This window comes from Pteropus vampyrus, unplaced genomic scaffold, assembly GCF_000151845.1.
Source record: "Pteropus vampyrus isolate Shadow unplaced genomic scaffold, Pvam_2.0 Scaffold356, whole genome shotgun sequence".
NCBI classification, from domain to species: Eukaryota; Metazoa; Chordata; class Mammalia; order Chiroptera; family Pteropodidae; genus Pteropus; species Pteropus vampyrus.
The window spans coordinates 264469-281489 of record NW_011889137.1 but is presented as its reverse complement, the minus strand read 5'-3'; the positions used below and the strand labels follow the sequence as shown (position 1 = coordinate 281489).

Here is a 17021-nt window from a genome sequence, read left to right as displayed (position 1 = left end):
CATGGGAAGCCACAGAGCGGCCCTTGCTCAGAGGGCTCAGGGCTGGGCTTGGGGCCCTGGGGTGCTCGGACCAGGCGCAGGATGGGCCACCTTGCTTGAGCTCCCTCTTCCATGCTAATTAACTTTATGTTCCCACATTAATGCACAGGATAAAAATTCCGGACAGCACAAAAAGTCATAACATTAAAAGTACACATCGCTCCCCCACACCTGGCTCTTCTCACAAGGCCAGTGCCAAGCACAGACCCAGGCCTCCTGCTGTCACCAGGGGTCGCACAGAGGACCCCCCCCACACACATACACACCCCCCGTGAGCCCGGGTGGGGGCAAGCCCAGAAGGAAATCTGCTTTGTACCCCAGAATCAGGTGGCTTGCCCTCTAGTGCAGCCTGGGATGCCCAGGGCTGGGCAGCGCCCCCGGGCCCTCAGGCTGCCCCCGCCCACCACCTGGGTCCCGCGCAGACCACCCCCCCCCCGGGGAGAAGAGCCCTTGCCTGTCTCCAGGACTGCCACCATCCCCTCCCTCCCACACAGTGCCCAGACTGGGGCTGTCCCCACTCAGAGAGTGGCAGGGCAGAGGGAGGGCCGGAGTGGGGGCTGTGTGTCCCCAAAGTGACCCCACCCAGCTGGGAACAGGATGGCCTGCCGCCCACCACCCCACCAGGGTGTGCCCTGCCCCAGCCTCAGAATGCTGAAGCCACCAGCCCCAGCCAGGCCGGTCCCCACGCAGCAGAGCTTCCTTGATTTCGAAAGTCCCTGCAGTTCTGCCAGAGGACATTCCGCATTCCGATCCCTGACCGCTTTTGATCCCCCGTGGCTAGGAATGTGGGAGATCAGCCCCCTACCCGTTACATGGTCTAACCAGGCCCTAGCCCCCTGGCCAGATCCGGCCAGCTGACTGGTCCTCAGCCAGGGACAGGGGCCCCGGGGAGCAAGGTGGGGGGGTGGGGCAGGCCACTGACAGAAAACACCTGGGCTGCGTCCCTGGCCTTAGGCCGCTGATGTCTGGGATGCGGGGGAGCCCCGCAGCCACTTCCCATCTGCCTTCCCACGCAATGCAGGATGCCAGCCCGAGGCAGCCCCCATCACTGCCTGGGGCACCTCGATTCCTGTCACCACCCCAGGCCCTCTGTCCTGCGTGCCCCGGGCCAAGTGCACGCCCCACTGAGGCATCATTTGCGTCTGCAGAAACTAGAACCAGCTGACATGTGTGAGGCATTAAGCCCCTTGCTGCTTGTGGCCACGGTGGGGCACTGTGAAGCCCCTGGGGGGAAGTTTTTTTTAAAGAGGTGGCTTTTTTGTGCAAGGGAAGCTGGCTGGAAAATTCAGGGGAGGGATGGAACTTGAGAAAAACAGCCACGAACTCCCAAGCCTCGTGATCTGGGAGCAGGGTGACCGTGAGGCAGGTTCCAGCCGCACTCAGCACCCTTCCGGCACAGGGTGAGTTTTGGGGAGCCGAGGTAGGCCAAGGGCCTGGCTCTGTGACTCCTGCACTGCAGAGCCACCAGGCATAGGGAGGGTTTGGGGTGCATCCATCAGCGGGCACCTGCTGTATGTCCGGGGAGGCCTCTGAGCTTGACGTGGAGGAGACAGGTGAGTGCTTTGTGGGTCGGGATGGGGAGGACTCGACAGGCTGGGGTTCTGGGTTTCTCGGGTGACGGACAGAGGGCAAGATAGAGCAAGGGACACTGGTGCCAGGCAGAGGGGAAAGAGGCTGCCTTCTGGGTCGGGGAGGCTGAGCCACCCTCCTCTGGGGAGTCTTCAAGAGAGGGGCCCGCCAGCAGGCAAATAGAAGGGTCACAGGCAGCGAGGCATACAGCCCCCCCCCCGGGGGCCTGGGGCTGGAGCAGGGCCACCAAGAGGGCCTGGAGGAGCCACCAGCCTGCGAGCTGCAAATTCATCAGTGCTCAGGGACCCCAGCTACGAAAGCGGAAGCCGAGCTGAGCTGGGGTTGTCGGTGAGGACGGCTATGCCAAGGTCTCAGGGGGATCCAGGAGACAGAGCCCGGTGGCAGCTCAGAGTCACGCCTGCCACCACCTGGGTAGAGAGGTCAGCCATACTACAAGGACGGCATGCGGGCTGGGCGAGGCTCCTGTGGCGTCTGCAGAAACTGCCACCTGTCACGGCCAGGCGTCTGCACCGGGGCTGCTGATTGCAAAGCACGAGTCCCCTCCCAACTGCGCCAAATCCCACGGCCTCTGCCTCCCCGAGCCTCACCACGGCACGGTGACATGAGAGGAGGGTGCCGCCCACGGCCACCAGAACAAGAGGCAGCGGGAACGAGGCGCCGCACCATGAGGCCTCGTGCTCACGTTGGATCCCCCACCTTCGCTCGCTCTACGCAAACCCTGGGGGTGCACAGCCGGCCCCGCCATTGCCGACCCTCAGCCCCGGACTGGACACAGCAGAGGTCGCCAGCCGGTTGAGGAGGCTGCGAGCGCACGGGAAGGTCCAGATAAACAAACAACGAAAAATGAGTCCGGGGGGGGACCAAGCAGCCAGCGGGAACCCTGACGCCAGGCAACACCGTTTCCATGAAGAACCCGGAGCAGGGGCAGAAACAACGGAAATCCACCAGAGACCACTGAGCGATTAGATACACGGTCCCCCAAGAAGGTACCAAGCAGGAGACGAGACCGAGGCCACCTCGCAGCGCGGAGGGAACACGGGAGAAAACCTCCGGCAGGAGAGAAACGCTCCTGGAGCAGGCGAGGGCCCTGGGGGCTGCAGCGCGGGGACAGCCGCAGAGGGGCCCGCGGCGGCACAGGACGGCCCCTGACAAAGGCACGGGGCTCCCGCCAGCAGCCCTGAGTCTGAGCCAGCCGTGCGAGACCAGCTGCAGGACCCGGAGGACGACATGGTGGCTCGGGTCATGTCATAGAGACGTGGGACTCAGACCGATGCCACCCTGTGACAGCCCGGCGCGCACGACCCCCCGGGCCTTCCAGCCTCTAGGGGACTGGCCTGCAGCCCGGAAGTTCACACCCGGCAGAGCGCTGACCAGCGCGGGGGCGCACAGACCCTCGGACTTGGGGAGGCCCTCCCCACGAGCCACTGCCAGGGCCGTGCGAGGATCGGCCTCCACAGCCAGCTGCGGAAGGACTCAGAGCGCAACGAAGGGGCCCGCGGAGTCACCCCCGTGGCCGAGCCCAGAGAAGCTGCCCGGTCAGCAGTTCTCAAGAGCCGTCTGTGGCTGAAGCCATGAAGCAGAACACAGAGTCCCAAGACACTGCAGCGTGTGGAGCCGTGTCGGAGCCAGGCCAAAGGACAGCCGGCCCTTTCTCTTGGTCATCGAGGACTATTTCTGTGTGAATTTATGTTTTTAATGTTGCGTTGAAACACTGCTTGCCTCGATGACTGAGGTTTTCGTGGCCTCACTGTGAAGCTGGCCCCGAGGGGGTGCCTCACACTCCCCGCCCTCGCCCTGGGCCACTGTAGTCACAGAGGTGGGAGGGCCGAGCTCGAGTCGGCAGGACTGGGGCTGGCAGACCTCGGAGGTCGGCAGGCGAGCCTGGGGCCTGGGCTCTGGAGACTCGCCTGGGCGAGTCTGGGGGAGGACGGGGAGAGGGCTCCAGCTCTGAGCAGGCGCTGGCACTTGGGACCTGAGCCCTGAAGTCCGACCTGCTCCGTCAGAGCCCGCAGCAGGATCCCTGCGAGGCCGGTGGGCTGCCAGCCAGGACCGAGGGGCAGACCCCCTGGTTGGTGGCTGAGCTGTGGTGTGACTGTAGCTCCCGCATGCAGATATCGGCGGCCCTGTCCTGGGGGAGGCTGACCCAGCTACCTCTGAGCTTCACCCTCCACCTGCACCGTGGCCCAGTCCCCGGGGGGCAGCGGCTTCTTACTACCCCTCAGCCTGGCCCAGACAGCGAAGCCCAGCCCCGGTTCTGTCTGGGACTCCCGTCCACCCGCCCTCGCCGGGAATGTGCTGACTGCTGATAAAAGGCGGCTCCTGGCAACAGTCACCTGAGCAAAGGCCTCTGTGCTCCCCGCTTCCGGAACCCAGGTTGTCCTCCCGTGCACGGGCCAGAGCAGCGACAGAAGCGCGACAGGGCCCCTGCAAACTGTCATGTGGACCAGCTGGTGGCTCTGGCCCCTGGTGGCCATCTGCACTGCAGACGAGTTCCGGGAACAGGCGGAAAGGATTATGCAGGGCACACCTGTCATTGATGGGTAAGCGGCCCCTCCTGGGACAGGGCTGGGGCCTGGGGCTGGGGCAGCCAGGAGCAAGGCCACGAGCAAGGCCAATGCCCCTGACTCAAGGCAGGCGCCACCCTAGCTCCACCTGGACTGACTCGGTTTCTCCAGCTGTAATGTGGGCCTTGCCCTTCACTAGCCGGTCTTTGTGGGGTCTCGTAGGGCCCCCAAAGGCTTCAGCAGATGAAGGCCTGTAGAAAATGGAGCAGTAAGGGAGCACCCCGCAACCTGGCCCCCCCGCGCCCTGTGGGCCAGGTCCCAGCATAGAGTGGCAGCTGGGGCCGGGGACGTTGGGGGCCTGGCTGAGGTCATGCTTCACGCAGGCCACAGCTTTCCATCACCTGATGCTGCAGGCGAGGGTGACATCCACCACAAGCTCCTGGGAGGCCCCTCTTGGCCCTCTGGACCCTCCTCCCGGAGACCCTTTCCTCAGGCCCCTCCCTCTCCAGCATCCACCTGGGGGTGACCCCATAGGTGCTGAGTCAGCTTGACCTCACTCAGTGCTTGACATCCTGTCACATGTCACACCCCAGACTGAGCCCGTGACATGCCCACTCCTGCAGCCCCACTTCCAGCCAAGACCCTGGTGACACATTTGGTGACACGTTGTCACTGAGGTCACAGCCGACCTGGCAGCGCCTGTTCCCTCCACTTGCCAATGCATCTGCACTGACCCCCCCGCCCCGTGCTGGGCACCTCTGAGCCTCTGACTCTCCGCTGCTTCCTCTGGCCGAGGTCTGGCCTGAGCAGCCAAAGGGAGTCAGTCTGGACACTAAGTCCCAGCCACCAAGGCCCACACCCCCACCCCCACTCCTCCATGCTCCTGGCAGGCCTCATGCCATCCCTGCCTGGCCTGTGTCCTTGTCCCTGCCCTCGGCTCCGGCAGGGCGGTGCTCAGGCCCACGGCAGCCGTGGGCCTCTCCGGTCCCCTGCGCAGACCCTGCATTGCCAGCCCGCCGTCCTGCTTTCTGCGCTACGTGGGTGCCCCGCAGGCCGAGAGCAGCTCTTGGTTCTCGCAGACCGAGCTCGGGCCGCGGTGCCTGGCCCCTGGCACTTCCTCTGGGCGCCAAGGAGAGCGCCCCGTGAGCACGCGGCCGTCACTGCCCGGCAGGTGCCTCTGGGTTTTGCACGATGTCACCACTGCTGAGGACGCTGCCCAGGCCACACAGATAAGAAGGGTGGATCGGGCGGACCCAGACTAGCAGGGTGCAGCCCAGGGCAGATGCGGCCTCTGTCCTCAGCTTGGGCTCCTCCGTCGGGTGGAGAGACCGAGGGGAGGAGAGACAGTGAATTCACCCTCCCTCCTGCAGGCCCTGGGTGGCAGCTGAAGCGGGGGCCGGATTTCCTAGCCAGGCTGGGGCTCCTCAGGCAGAGGAGTGAAGTCCCCACCGGAAGCCACGCCCGCCCATCCCAGGGACAACACCCAGCCCAGCAGAGAGGCTGTGGCCTCGCCCTGCTGGATCCCTCAGTCAGCAAATGATCCCTCTCCCAGCCCACTCCCCAACCTGTCAATCAAATCACAATTCAGAGTCCCTCCCCCCAGCCCTTCCCAGAGAGCAGGGGCAGCTCCCAGGCGCTCAGACAAGAAAACATGGCTTTGGGGGCGGGGCACGGTGGCTCCAGGAGGCCCCGGGCCTTCTCAGAACAAAGCCCCCACTCAGGCTCGGCCGTCCTCATAGCCTCCTTGTGAACAGATTAGGGGGCTGAGGGCGCCTGCCTAGATGTCCAGTTTGGGTGTGCATGTGTGCACACTCGTGTGCATGCATGTGCTCGTGTGGCTGCTGTGTACATGTCACATGTGTGCATGTGTGGGTGTGTGCACGTGTGCAAGCTCACTGGTTAAAGGTCAGATTCCTGCTGGTGGGCCTGGCTGGGCCTGCGACTCTGCATTTTAAACAGCCACCAGGGGCCTGTGCTGCCTCCACGCACAGGGTTTACCCAGGACAGGCTCTTGAAGGGAAGACCCACCCATGCAGGGCTCTCGACTGGCCTAGGGGTGGGGCACAGCTGAGCAGCTCGCCTGTGCTCAGGTGTATTCAGGTAAGGAGCAGTCTGTGACCCTGGCCTCAAGCCGTGAAAAGCGGAAGTAAAGCGGAAGGGAGGCCAGGGAGGGCGCCTGGAGGCCCCAGGTCCAAGTGGCCGCCTGACCCGCCTCCCACCCTGCTCCGGCCTGCAGGCACAATGACCTGCCCTGGCAGCTGCTGACCAGTTTCAACAACCAGCTGCGGGACGCGAGGGCCAACCTGACCAGCCTGGCCCACACGCACACCAACATCCCCAAGCTGAGGGCCGGGCTCGTCGGGGGCCAGGTACGCCGGTGGCCTCTGCACTTGCCTATGTTGGGGTCCACCCTTCTCCCTCAGGTCCTGGGCAAGGTGCGGCCCCTCCCTGGTGGCAGCATACCTCCGACCCCCTTGGGGCCACGGGTCCTTGGAGGGGTCTCTGATAAGGCCCCGGGCTGTGGGGATGGCTTTGAGGACAGGAGGGGAGTGAGACACTCACTTGTACGTGTGGGGGGTGGGCCTGGGGCCTGAGGTCTTAGTCCCTGTGCCTGTGGCCCCCAGTTCTGGTCTGCGTACACACCCTGCGACACCCAGAACAAAGATGCCGTGAAGAGGACGCTGGAGCAGATCGACGTCATCCACCGCATGTGCCAGATGTACCCTGAGACCTTCCTGTGTGTCACCAGCAGCGAAGGTGGGTCCCGGCCCACCTCCCTGGGCCCCACCCACCCCTGCCCTTGTCCCGAGCCGAGGCGATGGTGCGGCTTGGCCTTCCACGGGGTTAAGCCAGAGGCTCGGGCACACCTGCCATCCAGATGCCCACCACTTGGCTGGGCTCTGCTCGCAGGCATCCGACAGGCCTTCCAGGAGGGCAAGGTGGCCAGTCTGGTCGGCGTGGAGGGCGGCCACTCCATCGACAGCAGCCTGGGCGTCCTGCGGGCGCTCTACCACCTGGGCATGCGGTATCTGACCCTCACACACAGCTGCAACACACCCTGGTGAGTGGCCCCAGGGAGGCCGCGCCCAGGGGAAGGTGTGGGTGGGCCCCATCCCCTTCATCTCTGCGTATGGCCGACATGGGCAGGCCGCGATGGCCATTCTGCCCTCTTTCCTCCCAGGGCCGACAACTGGCTGGTAGACACGGGGGAAGATGAGGCCCAGAGCCAAGGCCTGTCGTCCTTTGGGCAGGTGAGTGGGGGGCAAGGACCGCGGTCACCATCAGAGGGGACATGACCCAGGACATGGCATCTCACCTTGCAGGCCTGTTCATCTGCAAATGGCATTGGCACGGGTGGCCCCAGGGTGGGCGTCCAGCTGGAACCCACTGGTCAACAGTGTGGTCCCAACTTTCTAGCTGCTAAGAGTTTATCAACACCTGGCCTCAAGGGGCCCCGGCCCAAACGCCCTCCCCCGTGCCTGGACCTCCGGGGTGCTACAGCGAACCCCAGGCTGCCGGGCGAGCACAAGCACGCACCGTGCGCCCGCCCGCCCCAGAGTGCATGTCTCCTGTGGCCTGGTCCCGAGCCCCGTCTCCCCTAGAGCGTGGTGAAGGAGATGAACCGGCTGGGCGTCATCATCGACTTGGCCCACGTGTCCGTGGCCACCATGAAAGCCGCCCTGCAGCTGTCCAAGGCCCCCGTCATCTTCAGCCACTCCTCGGCCTACAGGCTGTGTGGGCACCGGCGCAACGTGCCAGACGACGTGCTTGAGCTGGTGGTGAGGGCGTCCGCTCGGCCTCCACGGTCCCCACGGTCCCCACGGTCCCCACGGTCCCTGGTGCCCCGTGCGGTGCCCACAGCCCCTCCTCTGTCCTGTGCAGAACCAGACGGGCAGCCTGGTGATGGTGAACTTCTACAATGACTATGTGTCCTGCAGAGCAGAGGCCAACCTGTCCCAAGTGGCAGGTAAGTGGTAGTGAGCAGCCGAGCGGCCGAGCAGGGCATCCCTCCCAGCACCCATACCTGCTGCTCTCCCCCGCCAGACCACCTGGACTACATCAAGAAGGTGGCAGGAGCCGGAGCGGTGGGCTTTGGTGGGGACTACGATGGCGTCTCAAGGTAAGGGCCAAAGCTGTGTCCTATGGATGAGCTGGCAGGGTCCCGGCCCCCCACGAACATGTCCTGAGGGGCTGGAAAGAAGTGTGTCCCACGGGCCGTACCAACATGTCTTGCTCTGAAGGCCACTCCCCTGGCCCCTGAGCCTGAGGATGGGGGTGAGGCAGGTCAGTGGCTCACGGGGGGGTGGACAGGCCCTGGTCTCCAGTCCCAGGCCCATGGCCTGCACACCTGGTCCTCTCTGCCTGCGTCCCAGGCTCCCCTCAGGGCTTGAGGACGTGTCCAAGTACCCGGACCTGATTGCCGAGCTGCTCAGGAGGCAGTGGACGGAGGCGGAGGTCAAGGGCGCCCTGGCTGAAAATCTGCTGAGGGTCTTTGAGGCCGTGGAGCAGGTGAGGAGCTGCCTCCTGCGCCCAGCCCCTCCCCACGCAGGAGACAGGCAGGGGACGACCTGTGTCTGTCCCCAGGCAAGTGATCACACACAAACACCCGAGGAAGAGCCCATCCCACTGGACAAGCTGGAGGGTTCCTGCAGGACTACGTACGGCTACTCCGGGGCCCCCAGCCTCCATCGCCCACCGGGAACTCTGCTGGCCTCCCTCGTGCCCCTCCTCTTCAGCCTGTATCTTCTGTGACACCTGGGGACCAACCCCTCAGGCTCCGAAGTCAGGGAAGACTGGGCCTGGGAGCAGCCAAGGCTCCAGAAGCACTGCCCTACGCACAGGCCCCTGGGCCCCCTGGGGGCATGCTGTGGAGAGCTTGGGGCGCAGGCCCATGGTGGGCCCTCAATAAAGGCAGTGACCCCGGGAGTCCTGTGGGTGTGTGCCGTCGGTGCCCTGGCCCTGGGCGGGGGGAGCCTGCGTGCCCCACAGCAGCTCTGTGCAACTGCCCCGGCCGGATGCTCAGAGCCAGGAGCGCCCGAGTCGTGGAAGGGCGGGGCTGGGAACAGGGCTTTGCACGGACAGTGCTGGGGGCCTTTAAAACACATGGGCCGGGCTCCAGCACCCCCCACACATACCCCCACAGCCTGCTATCCACGCACACCCATACACACCTGCACACGCACCCGCACACACACCCCTATGGCCTATTATCCACGTGCAGCCATACACACCTGCACACATACCACACTCATGCACAACTGCACACATACGCACAGGGGCATTTCTACACACCCACGCATGCAAGCAAACCCACACCCACATACCTACACACACACCACTCACATAGCTGCACAATGTACACACAGGTACACACTCACACACATGCACTCACACACGTGCCCACACCGCAGCTCCGCAGGGCCCACTCCTGCGGGGTCCCCTCACACACCGTGGCCTGGCCCCACCCGGCCCCACCCAGCAGAGCTGCAGAGCATCATCAGAAGGGCGGGGGTCCAGCAGCCCTCAATGGACATCCGGTGATGTGCCTTGAGATGGATAACCCACTGGTGACAGCCCCAGGCGGGACCCTGATGAGTCACTGCTGCACCTCCAGGCCCAAGGACACGGCGCTGGGCAGGCGCGGGCTTGGGCTCCGGGGTGGGCTCGGCCTGACGGGCAGGAGGCCCTCAGCCCGGGCAGCAGGTTTCCCTCAGACTCCTCCATGACACCCAGCCACACCCCCACATGGGCAGCCCAGGGCGTCAGGGGCTGGGGGTCTCGCCTGTGCTGGGATGTGTGCAGTCACGTTTGGCGGCCTCCTGCTCACAGACGGCCACCCAGGAAGGGAAGTGACACTGGCTGACACAACCAAGGTGCGCACTCTGCCACTCTCATGTAGGCTGAGTTATCTCCAGGTAAGACTTAAAAAGAAAATTAAAACTGCGTTCTCTGATCCCTGCTATCTGGTGGGGCCCGAGAACCTGTATCCCCCACAACAGCCAGCTTCCGTTCCCCTCAGCTTCCCTTGTGGGAAGCCAGCCAGCCACTGAGGGAAGCCCCACCCTAAGGCCAGTAAAGAAAACCAGAGAGCTTTCTCAGGGGTCAATTAGTTTACTTACAACAGCATTTTAGGCAAAGGGCAAACATGCCCAGTGCCCTCCGATGAGCCCTGGCCTCTCCCCAGCTGGGGACCAGGACACCAAGGACCTTCTCTGGACCCCCAGCAGGTGGGCGTCCCGATGGTCCAAGGCCAGGATGTAAGGCAAGGCCGGCATTGCAGGACAAACGCCAGACAGCCCCCCGAGCCTACGCCCTCAGGTCGCACCCACAGCCAGGGCCCAGCAGGGCCGCCCCAACACCACGCACTGCACGGAGCACCCCGGGCTCCCCAGTCCAAGAAGGGGCACACGCGGACGTCAAGATAAAAGTCTACAATATTCTGTTTGCAAGAGCCACCGTGTGAGGGCAGACGAGACAGCTGGAGCCTCTGAGAAAGGCCTGGTTGGGAACGGTCACTGTGCGCGGAGCTGGCCTCCGTCAGTACTAGCCATGCAGTTGCCACGAGGTCATGCCGGGGGGGCGCTCAGGCCCAACGCTCCCCATCCGCCACTGGCTCCTTCTGTTTTGGCAAAAAAAAAAACCCACAAAAAAACCCACCCCAAAACCCTCAAAAAAACCCAAAACATCTTCAAGAAAACAAAGTAAACATCAGGAACTAGAAAAACAGAAACTACAGCCCGTCCATCACCATATCACCATGAGTGCGGCTGCTCCCTCCTGGGCGTGGCCTGAAGGTGGCTGTCCTGAGCCCCCATCAGCCAGCCTGGCTTCAAGGTCAATGCTGTGAGCACGCAAGGCAAGAGAAACCAGCCTGGAGAAGCACCCCATAACCTACAGGGCCAGGAGACAGCAACAGGGACGACACCGAGGACCACGAGGTGGCCTGCTCGGTGGCCAGGAGGGGCCTGTGCACACACTCTGGGGTCTGAGAGGTCACAGGGTGCACCTGGGCCCTCCAGAGGCGGCAGTGGAAAGAGGACATGGCTCCTGGAGTAGACACACCCGGCCTCGGAGCTGGGCACCCGGCGGGGCTCGGCCAGCTGCCACCACACGCCGTCCGCTACCCAGTCCCCATCGACTCCTTGGAGGGTGGGGGAGAGAAAGGAGCCTGCAGATCCTCCAGCTGGTTGGCACAGGGTCACAGAAATTACCCACAAAACAGAAGTTTGTGCAAACGCACCCACCAGGACAGGGAACCCCTGCCCAGCCTGAGAGAACAGGACACGCCCCAGGCTGGCGGTGACAGGGGCTGAGGGCAGTGAGGTCAACGGCTGCTGCTGCAGGGTCAGCAGAGGCAGGACGCAGCAGGTGTGGATGGGCCTTCCTTCTTGGGTTCCTGCACGTCCAGCTGCGAGGTGGCACCCTGGAGGGTCCCGCTAATTCCTCAGGGCGGCCAGCCTACAATCCACAGTGGCTCCATGAGCGAGGGTGAGGGGCCCAGAGGCAGCGCGGGGGTGCGGGGGAGGACTCCTGGTCACAACCTCCCCCCACGGGACACACGGGACATTGGGGCACAGCACACCACCCACCTGCGTGACAGCTGGTCCTCCTGGCTGCGCACAGAGCTCTCGCCCACAGCAGAGGCGCCCTCGGGCAGCTGGCTGAGCTGATCCAGGACCTCCAGGCCGTTCTCCTCTGCGATCTGCACTATGAGACTGTCCACCTGCTCCTGCGGCGTGGTCAGTGTGGTGGCCGAGCTCATGGAGTCCTCCATCACCTGGGGGTGGTCAGTTTCTGGGCGGCTGGGCCCGGACCCTGGAGCCCCCGCAGCCCCCGCAGCCCCCACAGCCTGACAGGCCCATCAGCCCTTGCTCCGATCACCCCGTTTCAGCTACCTTTCTGCTCTGCCCTACTCCTCCCGCCCACACCAGCCTCCTCGCTCCCGCGTCCGAGCCCACGTCCCCGGCCTGCTCAGGCCTCTGGGTGCCAAGCCAAGCTGCTGCCTGTGAGACTGGTCCGAGCCCCACACCTAGGTGCCAGCACCGGCCCCAGGCGTCACGTCTGCTAGGGTTGTATGCGGTCTGGACCCTGACAAGGGTCAGGTACCCTGGAGGCGGCCCCCACAGGGCCCAGCAGAGGACACTTGGTGACACGAGGGAGGGGACACGTGCGTGGCTAGCCACGTGAGCTGCCCTCACGCCTGGCCCCGGGCCGACCTACCGACGTGTGTACGTCCAGGTTCTGCACCTGCTGCTCGAACCTGTCCATCACCGCAGACACCTTCTGCAGGTCCATGCTGCTCAGAGCTCTGTCCAGGGCTTTGGTCACCTGCGCCATGTTCTTCGTCACCTGGCATGGGGGGTGGAGAGACAATAGGATGAAAGGAAACAATGGCACCCGCCGGGGACAGGCCCCCTGAGCTCCACCCATGTCGACAAGCCCCCAGGCCAGGCCGAGCAGAGCTGGGCTCAGGCCACTGCTGGCATGTCCCCAGGAAGTGCCATCGATGACCCGATGGATACGAGGAGCCCAGGCCACGACACGTGGTCAAAGTCCAAGGACACCGTGGGTCTTTGGGGCCGTGCCTTCTCTGGCACTGCACTTGCTGTGTGGACGGAGTCCCCACCACAGAGCAAAGGGGCCTGGTGTGACAACTCCCCCATGGCCAGCCCTGGCCTCTGCCGGCGGCAGCAGCAGATGCAGCTTGGGTCGAGCACTCACCCCCTTCATGGTCACGGCCGTCTGCACCTTGGAGGCCACCGCGTCCACGCGGGACGCCATGCGCAGCCAGTTCACACCCTCATTCTTCTTGCGGATGGCGTTCTCCGCGTACACACGGGCACACTCCACGCTCTTCTGCTGCAGGGCCTGGGAGCCGGGACATGCAGGCTGGAGGACGCCGGCCTCCCCAGGGCGCCTGCCAGCCCTCGGCGGGCCTTCCCGCCAGGAGCATCCGTGAGCTTCACAAACATGCGGAGGCCCAGGCCCCATGCCCGGGAAAATACGGCTACCTTTCCCGGCCCCTTCCCGCCCACGGCGACTCGGCCTCATACTGTCACCTGCACAGTGCAGCGTGGGCGACCTGACGCCGAGGGAGTCACAGTGGCAGAGCAAGACAAGGACGCAGACCTGCAGCCCACTGTCTGGCCTCCTTTCTGCCCCAGGAGCCGCCACTGGTGACAGGTCGCCAACCCCAAAACCTGCACCCCACAGCTGTCATAGTTCCCCCGTCCTCCCTGGAGAGGCCCTGCCGGGCACAGGGCCCTGGGAGCCTCCGCTCTGCTAGGCTCCGACGCCGAGGCACCTGCTTCCCAGGGAAGACAGCTGAGAGTGACGGGGTAGAGGGTGGCGGCCGAAGCCCACGTCCCACGCAACGTGACAAAGCAAGTTCAGAACACGGGAAACGAATAAAGGCCCGGTCACTCAGAGGCAGCACAGGCACTGCGTGGCCCTTGTGCTCGAGACGCCTGGGGGGACAGAGCCACCGCGGGGAGGGCGGGAGGGCGGCGCTGCCTCACCTTCTTCACCTTCGCCTGCTCTGCCTTCGAGTCCTTCTCCGCCTTCTTGGCCAGCTTCTCCAGCTGCTTCGCTGTGAACTGAGCACAGGCAGGCGGGAGCCAGGGTCAGGCACCAAGCCCCCAGCAGGCCCTGCACGCTCCACCCTGGGGGCTGCACCAGGGGCCCCATCTGTCGCCTGCCAGGGAGGGGCCGTGAGGGTTCCCTAAATGTCTGCTCCCCCACCCCCGCCCCCTGGAGCGGAAGGAAGGCTTCTGCTTGCGGACGGATTCTCGACTTCCTAGAAAAGCTGGGCGGACTGTCCAGGCCACCCCAAGTACAACCCAGAAGCCAGAGGAGGAGCCCCGGAAGCTTCACTTCACAGCGCACCGCGCCCGTGAGGGGCTGCGGACGGCGCGCCAGCTCCTGGCGCCTCCTGGCCAACGCCCGCGCTCAGCGAGCCTCCTCTGCGCCCCTTCTGGCCACCCCTGTCTGGAACCAAGAGGACAGGCCAGCCGCACGGCTCGCGCAGGCCGAAGCCCGGTCCCCACCTGCCAGGTGCGGTGCGTGGGGGGTGGGCTGCTGGCCCTGCCCCTGCAAGTGCCGCCCTCCTGAGGGCATCTTCTCACCGGTCAGTCCCATCCACAGAACAATCACAGACTAAGGGAGTCACCCAGGTGAGGGCGTCTGCTTCGAACGCACGTCCCCCCGTATGCTGGTCAGGAGTGGACGGCGCTGTCCTCCACGGACGGGCCTCTCTGCGAGCAAAGCCCGATCCCACCGCCAGGAGCCTCTCCGCAGCGCTGCCTCCCAGCAAGCCCGACTGGTCGCCTGCTGGCTTCTGTGCCCAGGCAGAGGGCACACTGGCCCTGGGTGTCGGCCAACTGGCCTCACAAGCCCTGCTGCCTCAGACCGTCCCTCGCCCACGGCCTCGCGCTCTTCGGCCCCTGCGCGTGCCGAAACCAGCGGGCAAACCCTGGCCGTCCGGGCCTCGGGCAAATGACCCTTGCCACCTACTGCAATGGTCTAACCCTGACATCGATGCTCCCGACTGCCGGGCTCAGGGCACAGGGCTCCTCTCAAAGGTCACCCCCCAACTCCTTGTCACCCAACTCATTCGCCAGGTGCTTTGAAACCAGCGTCTGCAGTAGCAGACACTGACCTCGTTCCTTTTCTACGAGCTCTTTAAACCCACACCGAGCAGGGCGGGAGGCACCGGCCACACGTGACTGCTTAAACTCAAGTGCTCGCCGTGGCCGGCAGTGGGCGGCGCCAACCTAAGAGTCATCGCTGCCCATTGCAGGTGGACAGGACCCCGGCCCCGCCTACATCTGCAGCCCCACCTGTTCGCTGCTCTGTAGAACTGAGGCCACTCTACCCACACTGGGCACCCCGGCAGGACACCCTGTCCCCCAGGCTGGAAAGGCAGGCCTCCTCCCCCCACACACACCATGCCCTGCCCCCTTTACCTCTAACGCTCGGTGCCCTGTCCTGTCCTCCTCATCCCTGCCACATCCACCTCGCCTCACTGTCCTCACAGGCCACCTGCCTTTAGTCTCACCCCTCCCCCACTCTCCCAACAGCCCCCAAATGGCCAAAGTGCACATGTGGCCACGTCTCTCCTTCACATGGGCCCCAGGCAGCTCCCACTGCCTCCACACGAAGACCACTTCTTGGCCAGGTGCCTTGGGGGCCACTGCCAGTGGCGGCGGCAACGACCCTATGCATGACCTCACCCACCCCGGCTGCCGGCGGCCTCGACCCTGTTCATAGGCCCTCCCTCCCAGAGGCCCCCAAACCCCCCAAACAGGCCTCACTTGGCCAGGAAACCAACAGGGGAGAATGCTCAGGTGAGCCAAGCGACCAAGTGAGCTCCCCAATGCCCATGGTCTCCCACCTCTGGCCCTGCTAGCGGTGTCCCAGCCTATGACACCCACCTGCCTAGGCGGGCCCACCGGCCCCTCAGGCCCTCCCAACAGCCCAAGTCCCCCACACACTTGGCACTGAGACTTTGTCACACAGAAGGGGGCTTCTTGCTTGTCTACCTCACGCCCCGCTTTCCTTAAAAGATACAAGCTTCCATGCCCTGAGCCTGGCCCCAGCCACCTACCCTGGTGCCGTCCAAGTGCCTGAGGCTGCGGACAGGCCAAGACACCCTCTGCCTGTCCTCTCCATGGCAAAGCCAGCGTGCTGAGAGCAGCAGGAGCTCGCACACACCTGTCTTGCCATCCTTCAGAAGCAGCCACGGAGGGTGACCATGAGGACACCGCCTCCATTATTCAAGAAGCACACACGCCACCCAGACAGCTGCTCAGGCGCCCACGTGCCCTCCTTCAGCGTGATCCTCGAGGATGCAAGCTACAGTGTTAACTGCCACGTGGGACATCAAAGGAGGCGCCTGACACCCACTATGTCCCTTCAAGACAGCATGCCCACTCTCTCACAGGTGAGCCAGGAGGCCTGCTTCTGCTGAGCCTGACAGGAAAGAACATGCAACCGCGCCGACTCAATAATCCCGTCATCGGTCTGCCTGAGCACTGTGCAGAGGTCACCCAGTTTATAATCTGTCTCTCTGAGTGCGACTTCCACCATCGTCCCCATACACTACCCACCAGGGCAGGGCTGGGGCTGACGGCCAGAGTACATACCTTCAACTGGAACAGGGTATCTGCAAAGAGAGGAGACAGTGTAAGGATTTTAGGAAATGTGGTGCGCAACACTTCTAACAAGCAGATGGGGTCACTAAAGCACTAGACATGCAGAGCTGGGACAGCACAGACGGCACTGACGGGGGCCTTTAGGAAGGTGAACTGGCACGCTGAGCCCGGGCAACCGCGGAGCCTCCCAAACCAATGACTCCTCTCAGGTGACCAGCATGGTGGCACTGGCTGACCTCAAGTACTAGTATGCAGGCAACTGAGTTATGGATGCAGCGTGTGGCCCGTGGTGAAAACTCAAGACAGTGGTTTGCAACTTTAGAAAAGACCCTTGCAATTCTTTCCCAAGTGAATAAGGCTCAGTCCTTGTGTCTCTTTTTGATATACTCGTCTTCCTCAAAGGTAAATTGATAAAAACAGCAGGGTGATGACTCTTATGCTGTCCAAGTGCTGGCTCACAAAGCCCACCGCCACGGCCACTGTGCTTCTGAGCTATCAAATCAGGCCAAGCGGCTTCCCGTCCCCAGGAAGAACCAGAGATCTGAGCGCACTGTTGGCTCACCGCCTGATATCTGAACTTGCTACTCACTCACCAAGCTCAAGAGCCAGGGAAATTCAAGTTCACCTTAAAACTATCACAATTTATTCAATTTCTAAATTTGAAGAATGAGTCCTGAAGGCGTTTAGCACAATGGCTCAGAACGAAGGAATAAAATCCTGCAACCAGAACCGATGT

The 17021-nt window shown here is 63.8% G+C and overlaps 3 protein-coding genes across 8 annotated transcripts in view; 2 read left to right on the top strand and 1 right to left on the bottom strand.

The window, feature by feature from the left end:
• Positions 1-956: 956 nt before the first annotated feature.
• Positions 957-9059, top strand: DPEP1 (dipeptidase 1). Of its 4 annotated transcripts, none has more exons than XM_011379143.2 (11): positions 957-1439; positions 4003-4169; positions 6370-6502; positions 6758-6890; positions 7044-7194; positions 7315-7384; positions 7736-7912; positions 8016-8100; positions 8178-8253; positions 8507-8642; positions 8718-9059. In XM_011379143.2, the coding sequence occupies exons 2-11, from the start codon at positions 4066-4068 to the stop codon at positions 8883-8885; spliced, it is 1233 nt and encodes a 410-aa protein (XP_011377445.1). In that variant the 5' UTR covers positions 957-1439; positions 4003-4065; the 3' UTR covers positions 8886-9059. The 4 variants fall into 4 exon arrangements, with proteins under 4 accessions (XP_011377445.1, XP_023378487.1, XP_023378489.1 ...); XM_023522719.1 differs by lacking the exon at positions 957-1439 and adding an exon at positions 1463-1592; XM_023522721.1 differs by lacking the exon at positions 957-1439 and adding an exon at positions 3451-3496.
• A 2194-nt stretch (positions 9060-11253) lies between these two features.
• CHMP1A (charged multivesicular body protein 1A) lies at positions 11254-13820 on the bottom strand. Its single transcript, XM_023522702.1, is given in 5 exon segments — positions 11254-11316; positions 11723-11910; positions 12354-12482; positions 12855-13001; positions 13652-13820. Coding segments are annotated over 5 exon segments (696 nt in total).
• Positions 13821-15230: 1410 nt separating this feature from the next.
• The window catches only part of CDK10 (cyclin dependent kinase 10), a 21551-nt gene continuing 19760 nt past the window's right edge, over positions 15231-17021 (top strand). For all 3 annotated transcript variants that reach the window (XM_011379142.2, XM_011379141.2, XM_023522722.1), the window contains exon 1: positions 15231-15235. In XM_011379142.2, coding sequence (XP_011377444.2) covers positions 15234-15235 — 2 coding nt within the window. In that variant the 5' untranslated portion in view covers positions 15231-15233. The remainder of the gene's footprint in view (positions 15236-17021) is intronic.